The following is a 15,727-nucleotide window of genomic DNA, read 5'->3' on the forward strand; positions in this document are numbered from 1 at the left end:
GCCCTCCGTCCCGCGTTTTCGCGTCTCCTCATTCCCCACAAGCGATTGTCCAAGTCATCCCCAAAATCACCCCAAAAGTCACAAGAGCGAGCACGGGCAAGCAGAGCAAGGCTCTTCTCTATGTATGTATATGCTGGAGACGGGAACCGTGCCTACTACTACTGCGTAGGTAGTATAGTATGTACATCAGCTAAACTAATTAGGAATGGAGTTTTATCGGGATTTGCAGGATTGGGAATGCTTTTCCTGAAGGTACATTACATTGTCTGATTTGTGACGGGATATACTTGGGAACTTGCAGACTTGCATCTCGGATGCGCAGCGAGGGCATTCCCTCTGCCTTTTCCCTTTCCTCCACCCTCGTCTAGCTCGGCTGCATGATGCTAAGTGTACCGAACTGCATCACTACCTGACTTAGCTAACGGTGAAAAAAGTGCCATTGAAATTTGTTTCATTTCAATTTCTCTAGGCTAACTAGCTCTACGAATTGCTAGATTCGGTCTACGCACTTAGGGATCTCTATGCGGGACTGGTCCTGTATGTTAGATCCCTTCGACACGCCAAACTAGACCGCCCCTCTTTCTGTATCCCTTCACCCCCTCTATTTTTTTTCTCTTTTTTTCCCCTTCCAGGTTTCCCCATTTATATATAAATCACCTACATACTATGACCTAAGAGGTATACGTTTCGGAATTTGCGTTCCTGCGAACTACAAACGAGAACGGGGACTTTTTGCGATGCCCACCTTCCATCCGGGGGTTCAGTTGATGACGATGAAAAGCTAGGACTTTCTCAAAGCTCGACCGCAAAGGAAAGCGGGCCTCACTACATACATGGTGGACAATTGGGGAGATAGTTGGCAGTGCCCGCCCGGTGGTATAGGGCGGTGAGGCTGGTCGTTTAACAGACCTCCAAGTTATTTGGCGATGAGCGCATTGAAATAGCTATATGCTAGCTGGGATATACCCCGTCTTCGAAACCCATTCTGCAAGGCGCAAGATTGCTAGATTGTTTAAAACCGGCGAGATTACTTTAGTATAGTAGGATGACATAGTTAGTATAGTTATTAGTATAGTAAATCAGTCTACTTAGTCTACTTTGCTAGGACCTATTCAAAAAGCCAAAGCGTTGACTCACTGCTACCCATTGTGAATATATTATGTAAAATGGCGTATTGTATAGGATGAATAGCTTCATGCCGTTGTAACGATCTGTTAGACTATACCACGGCAGTGTCCCAATGGCGAGGCGTAGACTTTCTCAATGCAGAGCATGACATCGGATAGGATACCAATAGGATGTACCCCGCGGGGGCGGTAAGCGTGAAGCTCTAGCAGCTCGTCTATAATTATTCCGTTACTTATGCCTGGGTATCTGGTAAATGGTAAATGTTGACATATAAAACATAAATTCGATTTCTCCAAATATTCCGCGAATATTGTCATTGGTTGGGGATAGTGTCATAGGGGCTGCCCTCCGCGATTGAGTTGTCCGCCTTAGATACCCGCTGGGTTAGAGATAGTATGTATGTGTATGTGATGTATGTACTAAGTACGCTTGCATCTTGGTCTTAGACATTTCAGGACAACAACAACAACCACCGCCCACTTTCATGCATGACACCTTCACTGGCGATAGGGCTTATCGAGTAGTTATCGAGCAGTTATCGATGGGGAAAGGGAAGAGGGGTGGTAGAGAAGGGGGTGGTCGACCTGGTCAACCAAGACTCCAGCACGATGAGTTGGCCTACCACACCCTTTTGGAGTGTTCGCCGTCGCGTGCAAATCAGCGTTCGAGGAAGCGCCGCTCACCGACTTTTGAACGCTGCGCTAGACGACGGCATGGCTCCCCCGCGCGCCTGGTATCAGATGCTCAACTTTCCTGCAGAACGGCCTATGGGCGCATCTACGGCAACCTAACATCGACCACTGATACAGCTATCTGGAGATCACGACTGGCTGACATGCGCCCCCTTTTCTGGCCATGTTGATGATGAAGTTTTATTTATTTTTATTCTTTTACTTGTTGTGTGAAAGAGGGAATGAACAACAAAGACCTCTCCTCTCTCGGAGCCTTGGTGTTCCGGAATCACCTGCCCGGCTTCACGTCCACGAGCCACCGTACACGACTAGAGGGAGGTAAAGAAATCAACTAAAAAATGAAATAAAATATTTCAACGAAAATATAAAATATATGAAAAATAGAAGCCATCGTTCAAACGGTCAACCAACTAGCTAGCTAGCCACTTGCTATGCTAGGTAGGTACCGTAGCTATTATCAAAAACGCCTCTCGTCATCCAGTTAGGAGCTTCACCCCTCTCCCCCCCCCCCCCACCCGGGATGTAGAAAAAAACGGGAGGCGCTATTCTGGACCGTCTTCTTGGTGGTGGAGGCTCCCGTCCAGCATATGCCAGTCATTCTGATGTGGCGTCGTTTAGCATTCCCTGATGATATACATACACATGTAGGAACTAGACCGTCATGGAATTCCCGTACCTAAGGTACAAGAGCCCAGGATTTTTCAACCTTAAGGCAAAATCGAATCATTCGGAGAAAAAAATAATAATAACAATGCATATATATCTCGTGACGAGATGCTAAGGTACAAAAGCAATAAAGGACGGTTCCCATTGCCGCACGTAGCAAAGGCGTCATGGGCAGAGGCTGCGAAGGGAATTCATTGGGCGAAAGGGAAACCTGGATTGACGTTAAATACGAGTTGGCTCGAGTCATCGAGTCGTCGCCTAAACAGGCAAGACAGGTAGTATTAGGTATTAGGTATTATCTACCACTGCTCTGGATAAGCAGCAGCTGGGTAACAGATAGAGGAGGCCCGCTGACTTGAATAACCTACCAGAATATATGCATCAATGCGTTGTCAATTGTAGCTTGTGACGACCCAGCAGGGGACAAAAGACGAAATGGTCGAATATATCCCTATTTGATCTCATTATTTTTATTCTTATTTTTGTCGGATATTCCGTATTCGATATCTATTTCCAAATCCATTCGATCCCTGCGCATGCATCCAAATTTGTCAACCTCGTGGCAAGAGCCTTTAAACGGATCGCCGAATCAATGGCAATATAACAATATCTTGTTCAGATCGACTACGTCTTGTGGTCATCCAGACATATTTCATCATATGGAACTGGGTAGCTGGCTGGCTGAACGATTATGTGTTTGAAGACCTTGCTCTGCTGATCGGTCCTTTTTTGGATTTTCGTCGGCAATCATTCGGTTCAATTGAGGATATTTCGTTGCAGCTGGGAGGATTCAAATAATGCTTAAAATCGACCAATGTACCAAATCTGGACAACCGACCGCTTAAATTTAGCCGCCAAGTGATTCGCCACACGCGGAGAAATGGCCCCGCTTCTTTCTAGAAGACTTCTAGCGCCTCTCTATCAGGTACGTACCAACTTATGTAAGGCTATGGACAAGGTTCAATGTTATGAAGGCTGTGTGCATATATACAGAGGTACCTAACCTCCACAACTGACACTTTCCAGTTCCTTTGACAGGCTGCGGGACTCACGTGAGGTTCCTAGACCCGGTGGGGTCGGGTTCGGGAGCGAGAGAAATAGTGCTTACATAACCGGCTTTTAGCACATGATTTCAAGAAGATACGATTTTTCTTTACCCAGTCGACTCCACAACAACTCCAGAAAGAGACCGAGACGGTTTAATCCAGTTTCGGTATACTTCATCGGGATAGCGTACCTATGTACTCTTTGTAATAACACCGAAAAGATGCCCCCAAGCGAGATGGGATAAGGAGGCAAAACAGAAAGCCCCTCGCATGTGGTTACAGATAGAGAGGGAGAGAGAGGAAAAGCGTTGGGAAGAGGGAAGGTGAGGAAAAGAGGAAAGAGAAGGGAGACCAAACAACAACAACAACATCAACAAAACAACAAGCGAACGAGACGCGAAAAAGTGAGCACTCTAAACCCACCTTTTTGACTTTTCAAATAGCTGCTATGTTACGCGTCGAATGTAAGCCAGAAGAGGGGGTCGTATGGATGTAAGCTCTAGAGCAAAATAAGTTTGCCTCGTCTCTCCGCAATGTGCTAGCGATATTAGTCTCTAACTAACAGGAACTAACAAACACACAGAAGCTAATCACATGTCTGAACTTTGGGTGTCTGTGCCTACATAGTTATTTGTACAATATCGCACATACTTGTGTACATACACTTTAGCACCTTAGCACACATGTTTACATAGTAAACGTATCTGCGGGTCATTCCATTTGTCAGGGAAATCTTGATGTGCCGGGCCTCCCTTAGTCTTCGAGTCTGGGACGAGCCACGAAAAAACGGAGAAAGACGATTGAATCCAACGGCGTGGATAGACGTCTTGGTTTTAATACATATTAATACCTTTCAAGTTCCCCCTTTACCACGTGGGGCCGAGACGCCGGGACTTCTAGGCTGGTCTTGGTTCGAAGGTACAATGGTAGAGCTTGCTCGTACCATGGCCTATGTACACAAACCTAGCCCCTTGCCAAAGTGGAGCGTGCTAGAGAATTTCGCGGGTTGAGCAGGACGTCGTCATCATCGCCAATTGCAAAATTTCGAATCCCGTCGCTACACTAGAAGGGGAGAATTTTCCCATTCCCCTAACCAATACCGATTTTATTCCCTTAGTCCCCGAGGCTACAACGGAGAAGAGCCGCTACATCGATGCTAGGCGAATACATGTTATGTAAATCGGCAGCAGATCCCGGGATATGGCAGGCCACCACAGTTGGGTTCCGATGAGCCTCAACCTAGATCCCTAACGGTCTAGTTACACAGTCGCGGCGCGACCTACTTTACCTTTACGGCGCCGGTGAGGGTTTCTGGGCCCCGGAGACATGCGTGACAGAGGGGCCGCGGAGGCTCGCCGGCAGAGAGGCATGTAACGTTGGTCTTACAATGGAACGCCAGCGACGAACCTCTCTCTATTAATTATGTAACAGAATACTAGTGTAGATGAGAACTGACAAGTCAATTACATTGTCAGATACTTCGCTCTCGGTAACATTAGCCTCATGTGAAGCCTCATGTGAATTATCAAAGACTCACCACGCACGGCTGAAAGGAGCATCCATCGCAGCAGAAGTAGGCCAACCGGGTTATTAAGATCATAGAATATTCATCCTCACGTGTTTCCGTAACTCAAAACTCACTGCTAACGTATTCACCCCATGGGCACGGAACCCAAAGAAAACTTTAAACTCCCATAAAAACATTGACTAGGTACTTATTCCCTTATTTTTTTTTCTTCACCCCTTAAACCCGGTGTACGCGGGATATTTTTACTCGAGCTTAATTATCCCGAATTTATCGAATATTTTATCTACCAATTGAAAAATTCGCCCTCTCTTCTAGACGAACGCTAGGTAGGTACCTACCTAACCTTACGGTCCTTCTGATTGAGTTTCGAGCCGCGTTAGAGCGGATCTCTAGTTAGCCCCCTCCGAAACCAAAACTCTGGGAAGGATACATGCCGTGGTAGACCACCCTCTACTCCCTAGCAGGGCTACAGCCTCGTTCGTGGACCCCTCTGGACCACCCACCTAGCGAGCAGAGTTCGCGAGCTACCGCTCGCGCCGTCAGCTGACTACGTAGACGCATTACGCGATCTCTCTCCCTCTCTCTCCGGCACGCCGGGCCTGGGTTCGATCTGGGTTTCGATCTACGATACGCGGGCGAGGCGAGGCTGGAATCTTGGTTCCCCCTTTCCACCATAGTGCCGCGACGGAGGAGTCGTGCTCTTGACTAATAACGCCGATGCTAACCCAAGATTCCCCGTCCGCGCTTGCGGGTGGAGGCCTCCTCGCGATGATGGCATAGGGGTCCAGTGACTCCAATCTAGACACTAGATAGCTACTACGATCCTCACGGCCGAGTTCCAGTACCGACAGGATGGCAAGGCGCTAGAGATAGCAGACTGTAATAAATATCCCGTTGACGACATTTCCGTTCTTGAAAAGGGGGGGAGGAGGGGTCACTAGCCACTGCCCCAGATCTACACAGACCCGACCTATGATTCTAAGGTTTCGCTAGCTCCCGGTTTCTCCCAAGGTCAGCTGGGGAACGGCGAGGCTATCTTTCCAAAAGCACTTACTACCTACCTAGGTAGGCTGTCCTTAACCGCGCTCCCAGATGGAGAGGACGGGCATCTATGCCGAGATAAGAGGAGCTTCGCTGGCTGCTTTCACCCATCCCCACGAGGGGGGGTTTTCGTCATAAATTTAGCTGCTTGGCCGTGATAGCCGTCGGGTTTAGTCGCGAGGTTGTTCCTAACTCCAAATTCTAGATCTCGCATCTCCACGCACTATTCAATCTGTCCGGGTTCATTAGCGAGCTCTGGGAGATCTACATGAGCGGTTCGTCCGCAGAGTCCAATCATTTCGGATACGAAATGTAACAGTCGCATGAAAGGAGTCACGAGTTTGGTACTAAGCTGGGAGGCAGGGGAATTGAGAGATGGTAAGTTGAAGACTGGGCAATGTCGAGTAGGTAGTTGGTATTGCACCGTTGATGTATGTGTCATGTGAAAAGGCAATGAGATGAATTCCCCAAATATAACCAAATGGGGGTTACTACTACTGGATAGGTATAGCATTGCATTTAAGCTGCTGGCCACTCCATTCTGATATTAAAACACATGACCATCGTCAGCGTATCATGCCACCTCAGGGGTTTATAAGTTTACTAAATGCGACCATTAACAGAGTGCCGCACTCGTTCGCATCTAAAGTTATTTGCGAACACACCATGAAATACACGCTGTATCTGGCCTTCTCCCAGGATTGAGGGAAGTAGTTGCCCATATGCTGGCATGTGATGGCAGGTGCATCACCTTTACAAACCTGTACCATGCAGCAGGGGCCCTTCATATAGTTTCTGTACCCCTGAGGAGCATTGGATATGGGCTGTGAAATGAACAGGTTAAGGATCGTATGAGAGCTCAAGGTGGAAGAAGTGTAAGATGGGATGTCCCGTTTGTCAAACTGTTGTATGATGGATGGCACCGGATGTACACCCCTACCAATAAAATCCATGAAATGGAGTAACAAGGGTTTAGATGCTGGTTAGGAATGGAGAAACATATCAGAAGCAGAGTATCGAGATATATCAACAATATAAGTTCTCTAGTGCTCCTTCGAATGACTCCCTGCGGTGAGTTTATCTAGGCTGTCGATTGATTTTTGAATCATTCTCGCCTTTTGAGTTCGCTCTCGATTATATTGTAAAACCAAACAGGTAAGTTTGCGAAGCGATTTGGGCTTCTTATAAGACAGCTTATCCGGGTAGGGATATCATGAAGCACGTATGAAGCGACATGTCGAGCTATGATCCCAATCTTAACTGAAGATACTTTACCTGAGTCATAACGGCATTGGGGCTTAGGGACCTACATGTAGGCATTTGTGTAGGCCTAGCTCGGAGAAAACTGTGTATGATTTGAATTCGTTATAGATACCTATGATCATGATATAAAAAGTCGAAACGCTACGAAGAGCAACATACAGGGAGATATCAGATAGGATCAGAATAAGTAGGATAATTGCAACAAGACGACTCATATGTGGTGGCTTTGACCAAAGAACCCGCTGATATAAGGAGACGTGAACATCACTGATCCACAATATTCCAAAGATAGGAGAAGAAAATGAATTAACCGGATCTTCAACTAAAACAAAGTAGGTATCTTCGTAATCCATCCACCATTACGTGGTGAAGCCTGTAGGAACACCCGCAATACGTGGTCTGGCCAGTCCGTCACTTCACACCAGGATCGAGCTCAATGATACCTACCATCGAGGTTCACCACTTTCCACCTTCGGCGTTATGACTGCATTTCTATCAGCGAAAGGGTCATTTTCATCTTCATCCTCCTCCGAATCTGGCTCGGGAATTGTGTGTAAAGATATCGACGGCTTGGATGCGGCAGATGGTCGCGGAGGCGGTACGGGCCTAGGCGGATGGCTTGGATTCATACTAAGTTGAGCCATGTCTGACACAGGGCTTGTAGGAGGTGACATTTGCTGTTGGTGTTTCTCAGACGCCACTAAGAGATGTAAGTAATAAGGAAGGTAGAAGTTTCATGCGGCAGTTGGCTTACTCCTATAAAGGTGCGCTTGCTCTGCGAGCTCGTCCTCGGAATCACTATCAGCGTCGATTGAACGATCTAGCTGCTCATATGTCATAAGGGCGACGACAAGTTCATCATTAGCATGAAGAAGGCCACCAAGCCATGACTCATCTTCAACATGGTGAATCTATCGAGGTAAGCCAATGTTCATAAGTAAGATCAGTTGCAAACGTACATAACGTAGTATTCTCCTTCTCAGCTTTTTGCAAATCTCGAATCGGTCCACGACTATGGGATTTTCCGAGATCCGTTCTTGTTCTCGATTTATGCTCTGAAGGGAGTTCATGAGATTGGTAGCGGCGATCGAAGACTCCGCGATTGCAACTTTCATTGCATCCTTCTCGGCTTCAAGGTTAAATGCTTTATGCTTCTTCTTGCTCTTATCCTTTTTCTTCTTATCCTTGGAAGAAGTAGAGAAGAAACTGGAGTTCGATGGTGACTTGACGTGGCCGGGCGATGGGCTAGCTGGGGCAGGCTGCCGCGAGGACGAAGCCACAGATTTAGGGCTTCGACGCCCTTCAGCTTCTTCTTCGGAGTCACGAAAAGGATCCTCCGTTTCGCGAAGGACTTTAGATTGTGCTTGAGTGACGACTTGTTTACGGCGTGGAAGTTCCTGGTTCGATTAGATCTTAGAGCCCCTCATCCAAAGGGAGCTCTCTTACCCTATATAGCATAGCAATTCTTTCGAGGCCCGGTGTATTCTTGTACTCTGAAGCCCAGCTTCTGAACAACTCGGAGCATTTCTTCTTGACATCGGGATCTGATAGATCCGAGGTGCCGCAAACTCGTAAGCGCTCAAGAAGTGGCTCGTCAATAAAGGTTCGCTGGAAACGTGGACCAGCATTCTGAATCAAGCCGTCAAGAAGCACAAGAGACCTTATCTGCCTATGGACGCTGCCATACTTCAACTTTTTCCTAAGGGCACGAGCAGCCTCTGCAGGACCGGAACTTTGTAGCTTGATAACCTCGACTAGGTCGGGGATGCCACTGAGGTCATCCTCTTCAAACTGCTCGCTGGTGAGGCGCTCAACCGTCACCGTGACAGCCGAATATGGCTTTTTCTATTTAAGACGTTAGTATCATTCGTATATGAATATTGGATGTTTGCTTTACTGCGTAGTGTATTTATGGTGAGTTGAAGTGAGGGTTAATATGAAAATACATAGGTATTAAAATACCTGAGACAGACAGGGGTACCGAAGCTGCAGAGATTTAAGCAAGGCATTGCATGCGCATAGAACTCACCTGGGAGAACATGTTTGCGGGCGGCACCTGGTTAAGGAGACGCTATGACGTTCTGACGTCAAAAGGAAGTAGATTCGAAAAGATTGGGGGCCTGGAAGAATCGTAGATGGTTAAATGGATTTCAAGAAGTTCGCGATCATATGTGATAGTGTCACAGCCTTATGATAGCCAAATGAATATGGAGGAGGCGTAGCCTTTAGTTCCGACAAGGCTTCCGGGAATAGATCACTGCTGAATCATCCGTCTGTGATCCTACACGGAAGTGTGCCTGATTGTAGGACCTAGGGCTGACTTGACTTCCTTAACAGGGAATGTCGGAACCTGCTTGCAGTATGCAATGACTAGCGTGCTGTATTCGGCCCTGGCAAGATGATTCTATCTGACGTTTTCTAGAAGAACGGAATTTCGATCGACGGATGACTCGGACGAGATGGGTGAATTCACCACCGGTAATTGGTATTCAGCAAGCTTGTGAGACTCAAGCTGACGACGTCGATTCGAACGTTAGGTAGGAAACTGTCGATAGCCGATTGTTGACTGGGGGCGGGGTGAGATAATTAATCGTGTTACAGTGGTGGCGCCTTTCTTTTAAACGAATTACCTAAATTAGTGGCTCCTCATTGAATTATTTCACTATCGAGGCTTCCTCGTTTTAGAAACTGCCTCCAGCATAATTCCCAGCTGCTATAGGAGCTGTGGGAGCAATTTCCTTATTCGAACATCTATAAATACTCTAATTGCCCAATCTTACGTAGCTCTAACCTTATTTTAGCTACTGTTATTCCGTAAACTCTAGTAAAGTGTAATTAGACCCGCAAGCGAATAATCTCATTCATCCATCTCTCACCTTCTTACTATGGAATATCTTCATTTGTGCGCGAACGGTTTCACGCTAAGTATTCTCGAAACGGAAACCTGGATCTCTTCATAATGCAGGACTATAATCAGCCAAATAGTCGATCCTGTTCGCTCCCGAGAAATCTACTACAGGAAACCGCAGATGCCACAGACGAAAGACTAGTTCTCACTAGTGAAGAAGAGCTTTTCCCAGACGTTAATACGTGCGACGGCAAAATTGATTCTGTTCCCTTGTATCATCTTCGTAATGTCTTCACGCCAATCAATGACCGGAAACCTTCGCTGTTCCAAACAGCTACTGGCTCCTCTGTTCATTCTGGCCCAATCTGCACTATCGACGAACAGACGCAAGATCGCTCTTCAGAAACTGCAGCTTCAAAATGTCAAGCTCAAGGATCTAAACGTAATGTGATGGCATATGAAGAAAGTCGTGATGCAAAGCGTCCCAAACACCAGCTGCCTCTGCTTGCTACACCGTCTTCTAGTCCTTTCCAAACCCTCAGGGTCACGAAAGCTAGAAGTGTAGGCAATAATGTCTCTCTCCTGAAGTCTGCAAAATACCATGACGGCCCCCATGGTCAAGCTACCGATTCTCACCTTCCGCAAGGATGGAGTACGGTGGATGCACTAACGCCGTATCCTACTCGGAGACAGGAAGAATTTGGGAACCAGCTCAATAATGATTCTGTAGTCGAGTTAGCAAATAATTCAGATGCAACAAGCAGACCTCCTTTGCCAGTAAGTAGCTTAAACGCCGCCGACGATGCTGATCTTAGAGACGAATACCCCCTAGACGATGTCCTGAGGGAGGAAGATATGGCTTCTCTTCTCAACACAGCTGCGAAGAATGTCAAAGAGACACATATACCCCCTTCTAGTGTCACCCAAGGATGGGATCATGATTCAAGGTCGGCGGTTGAGTATGATCCGACTTTACAGTATTCATCGCCTTTTTCTTCAGAAAAACCGAAAAGTTCCCAGTCCATGAACATGGATGGAGGGCCTCATAATGGCGAAGAGGATCTTCTCGACGACGACGTCGATTGGAATGCCGTGTATGCCATAACGAGTACTATCCCGAAAGGTTCGTCGGCTGCTGGTCCTCAAGATATAGTCTACCCACGGCCAACCGGTCAAAGTACTTACGCGGAGAAGTCTGTCGAGCACAACCATCATGTAGAAGAAACGATACCTTTGAAGCCATTTGTTCGACCCCCTTTTCCCGAAAAGATTCATGATCGCTCTACCGTATCGGGATTATCCTCGGATACTCTGTTGCGGACTTGCTTTCGAATAGGAGAGATGGTAAACCAAGCAGCACATTGCCTAGGTCATCAACAAGAGGCAGTCTTTGAGTTATTTGCGAGAGTCAATTACTCGAGCCGGGAGAGTCTCCAAAGAAGACAGCACTTTCAATTTATCGACCTTTTCAAGGACCAACGACCATACCCTGCAGGCGTTCTCACGAACTGGAGAGTTGGTGGTCAACTAGATCGCCAAAGTTCGGCGTTTCTAAATGTGAGTGCCGAGCCAAAGATTTGCCGCTGCATATGTAAGCCGATAAGAGACTCAAAGACTACAATCGGCTTGAGTCTGGTTGTTCTCGCCATTAGAGAAAGCGACTGGATGCAGATTAAATGGACGAAACAGATACTTTGTGGGGGCCCGGATGCCGCAAACTAGGACTTCTGCTCCTCGAAGGCTACAAATAATACACTAGAAGGTGGGCTGATGGGATGATGGATGGATGATATATACGGGCTGGTACCTATCTGAATGCTGACCGGTTTGCTATGGGACAGGTGGGGTGAGCTTTGCAGATGTCGTACAGGACGTCAATTAAGTAATTGATGTACCTAATACGAAGAAATCATCCACTCATATCGTAGATGTACATACGAAATAGATCGATTGCTGATAGAACTCGAATAAAAGAGCCACATACTGCTGATCTCCGGTGGTATATGATTCAATATAATAATGCGGAAGAGATAGAGTCAATAGCTGCCGTCTGGTTCAGGTCTGCCACTAAATTAAGAGGCGGGCATTTTACAAGGGGAGGTATCGTTAAAAAAGTGTTGCAGGTATTCCACCAAACCATGAAAAATCGTTACCTCTAGGACTCCAGGACTGGCGGAGTACGGAGCTGTAGGCAGTAGTTAGTGACACAGACCGTATCGTGGCGCCTCGGGTCGGGGATTCAATAATAGGGGTTACGTAGCTAGGGAATTCTTGCCGGGTGCCCTGGTGCCTTGGTATGGTAATCTACAGTTGTCTTGGGGCTTCATATTTCTATTAGAAGACTCCAGCTGAATAAAACGGCAATGGGATACTGATGACTCTATCAAATAGATACCTATTGTGAGGTATGTTTGTGAATGCGAATGTAGTACATATATCCTACCTACATACTGGGTATGTATGTAATAGTAGGTGTATGTAGGAAACTGGAGGTGGGCCCCCCGGTCCTAGTCCCCGCTCTTGCCCTTGCCCCTGCCCCTTACGTCGAATACCTCTGAAGTTTCTCAACGCCATCACGTGCTCGCCTCCACATCTCCACAAGTCTCTACTACCTAAATCGCAAGCTCCATTTGGGCTCGGAAGTTCAACCGACACTCAACCTTTTTTTATATGACAGCACAATCGGGGAAGTATTGTCGTGTTCTCATCTCAATCATCTCACAATCGCAATCGGGCGACCTTTAGATTGTGACAAGATTTATGTGAAGTGAACGGGAACTTTTTTTTTCTCGTTCTTCCAAGGCTTCTATTCTTGACCATAAGATCTCGGCATTTATTCCGACGTTCAGGGTCCCTGTCATCCATCATTCATCTGACTTGTCAATTTCGGGTAGTCACCTTGACACTGAATTTTCAATAATCATCATTCGCAGGATCGTGAATTGAAACAGCGCTAATTGAAATTCATCCAACCCGAATTCAGACGGTGGCTTTTTTTTATACACGCGGCGCTGTGTTGGATTGCCATTACGCCTAGGTCGCATGGGATCCTCAATGATGTTAAACGGGTCAGATCCCACTGCTATTACAGCAGAAGCATCAAGTCGACTTAATCATTATTTCCAAGTTGATAAGGAGAGGCAGACTTTCATCCACGTACGTTTCCTACAATTTTCATGATTAATGTCATACCCGCCTATGATCCGCTGGTGGGATTTCGGTTTGCTAATATGGTCCTAATAGAATATCCTCGAAAGAGTCGAGGCCGATGCTAAGAAGATTAATGAACTTGAACTAGACCTGGAAGATCAAAAGTCTTCTCGAGCTAATTACCAAGCAAAGGCTATTAATCTTGAGAATGAAGTGCGGAGACTCGCACAACAGCTTGTCCGTCCCATCATCTCGTCTTTGGGATATCTTTTTTTGCTAATACCCGTAGTAGGATAAGGATTCATTCGTGGTTGTGCTTATTGATGGCGACGGGGCTAAGTTTGCGGACGAATATCTGCGTGACCCCATGTCAGGGGCAGAGAGAGCTGCGATTAAACTGAAGCAAGCTGTTCGAGAGAGCCTTAGAGACACGGGGGCCGACCTAGAGGACATTCCTATTCTTGTCCGAGTATATGCGAACCTGAATGACTTGTCTAAGTCATTACGCCTGTCCCGAGTTATTGATTATGACGACGACATGCGCTTGTTTGCAGAGCGTTTCACCAACAGTCGTGCGGAATTTGACTTCGTTAACGTCGGCAAGGGCAAAGAGAACGCAGACTCCAAGATTAGACGTACGTACCTCTCAATGACGAGATTCTCATCTCATCTTCAAATTTACTCACACGGTTTAGGTATGCTTAATCACTACTACAGAAACATCCAGTGCAAGAAAATATTTCTGGCTGGATGTTGTCACGATAATGGTTATCTACACGATCTTCGTGACTATACGGGATCCGTCGATAATAGGCTCGTACTTCTGGAGACTACGCATGCAGAGCCAGGATTTAGGGCTCTCGGCTTTCCTATCTTACGTTTCGATGAGGTTTTTAGGTCAGAGCCTTTGGGGAACGAGACAAAGCATATTCTTCCGAATATGCCTCCTAGGCCTCGTTCACCCGTACAGCCTTCTCCTGGACCGGGTCCGATTGCGCGACCTACGCAGCCTACGCCGAAGCAGACCATGGTCGTCTCGCCTACACAAGAGCAAAGACAATCTCCTATACCTACTTCTACCCCGGTGTCTGTTAGTACATCGTCGCCAGTACTGCCTTCCTCTACGCCCGAGCAGCAACCCAATCTACCACCTCGCACGTCGAGTGTAATTAGCTCCGGAAATGGCGGTACCTCTATCAGCTATGCGACGGCAGGCGGTGTCAACGACCTTCAAAATGTCACGGTTAAAGCACCCAAACCAAAGAAGCAGCCTAGGGTTATATTTTATAATATGGATAACTACCGTATTGATTCGCCTACGCAGCACCCACCCAGGACCCCTGCGCAGTCATCTTACCAGGCCAAATTCCAGGCCATCAAACCATCCGTTTTCTGCAACGACCATTACCTCAAGGGTCGTTGTAAGTGGGGCATTGGTTGCGACAAGACCCACGACGCTGAGTTAACCGGACCGGAACTTGCCATTCACCGCTACAAAGCTCGAACTAGCTTATGTCCGGCCGGTCCATATTGCGTCGACTACGACTGCTATTTGTCCCACCATTGCCCTCGAGCGCCTTGTACTCGTGGAGAGATGTGCCCGTTCTATGATACCGAGAAGTGGGGAGATCTGCATTTAACTAAGGACCAGCTTCAACCCGCGTAAGTTAATACCCCTGGTGACCCTCCGGACCGGGGTCTAGACGCCGGTAGTTCTTAGGTCGAATGTTACGCTGACGTTTTTATTTATAGCACTCGATGGACCGAAGGCATTGATCTCCCCGAGCACATCTAACCTAAGCCAGCTCAGGCAAAAGGAAAACGGGAAACAAAAAACGACATCTTAATCGGTTTTCGTTTTTTTTACTACTCTATGTTAAAATTTAAAACACAAACGAACAGAAACAAGGGTGGAAATCTGTTCTAGTAAGGTGGAAGGGGTCGGCTACAGTGGCTTGAGATATATATATATTTTTATGGGGGTGGATCTCTACTCCCTTCTCCTTCTTTTTTTCTTTCAAACACCCTGAATGGAAAAAAAAAGAAACACGGAGTCAGGGTGGGGGGAGGCAGATATTCTCTGATGATGCGGGGGTTTTACGAAGAACTACGATTTGACCTTGATGGTCGCTTCTCTTTATCGGCTAGCTAGCTAGCTCTAGCTACGCCGCTTATTACAAATTGGCACAAAGTACCCGAATTAAGACACTCATTTACATTTACTTATCTACCTAGGTATCTAGGTAATAGTCTCTTATCACTCTAAAGATCTAAGCCCGTGCTAGAGTACCGATGAAAATAATCACCTAGGTCTATTATTACTACTGCTGTTGCTGAGGGGGTATCTCGTATATTGAATATTACC

General features: G+C 46.8%; 3 protein-coding genes across 3 annotated transcripts; 2 read left to right on the forward strand and 1 right to left on the reverse strand.

Moving 5' to 3' along the window:
* Nucleotides 1–7,436: 7,436 nt before the first annotated feature.
* On the reverse strand, nt 7,437–10,053 carry F4807DRAFT_419712 (uncharacterized protein). Its single transcript, XM_047997434.1, has 5 exons — nt 9,394–10,053; nt 8,811–9,209; nt 8,324–8,761; nt 8,119–8,275; nt 7,437–8,064 (listed from the first exon to the last, which is right to left on the reverse strand). The coding sequence occupies exons 1-5, from the start codon at nt 9,403–9,405 to the stop codon at nt 7,808–7,810; spliced, it is 1,263 nt and encodes a 420-aa protein (XP_047855807.1). The 5' UTR covers nt 9,406–10,053; the 3' UTR covers nt 7,437–7,807.
* On the forward strand, nt 9,981–12,292 carry F4807DRAFT_32037 (uncharacterized protein). Its single transcript, XM_047995151.1, has one exon. The coding sequence runs from the start codon at nt 10,324–10,326 to the stop codon at nt 11,932–11,934; it is 1,611 nt and encodes a 536-aa protein (XP_047855808.1). The 5' UTR covers nt 9,981–10,323; the 3' UTR covers nt 11,935–12,292.
* Nucleotides 12,293–12,810: 518 nt separating this feature from the next.
* Nucleotides 12,811–15,472, forward strand: F4807DRAFT_32068 (uncharacterized protein). The gene is made up of 5 exons (XM_047995152.1): nt 12,811–13,368; nt 13,456–13,599; nt 13,655–13,997; nt 14,058–15,024; nt 15,115–15,472. Exons 1-5 carry the CDS (start codon nt 13,255–13,257, stop codon nt 15,155–15,157), a joined length of 1,611 nt encoding a protein of 536 aa, XP_047855809.1. The 5' UTR covers nt 12,811–13,254; the 3' UTR covers nt 15,158–15,472.
* Nucleotides 15,473–15,727: the final 255 nt, after the last annotated feature.

The sequence above is a fragment of the Annulohypoxylon truncatum genome (genome assembly GCF_022578515.1).
Source record: "Annulohypoxylon truncatum strain CBS 140777 unplaced genomic scaffold F4807scaffold_10, whole genome shotgun sequence".
Taxonomy (NCBI): Eukaryota; Fungi; Ascomycota; class Sordariomycetes; order Xylariales; family Hypoxylaceae; genus Annulohypoxylon; species Annulohypoxylon truncatum.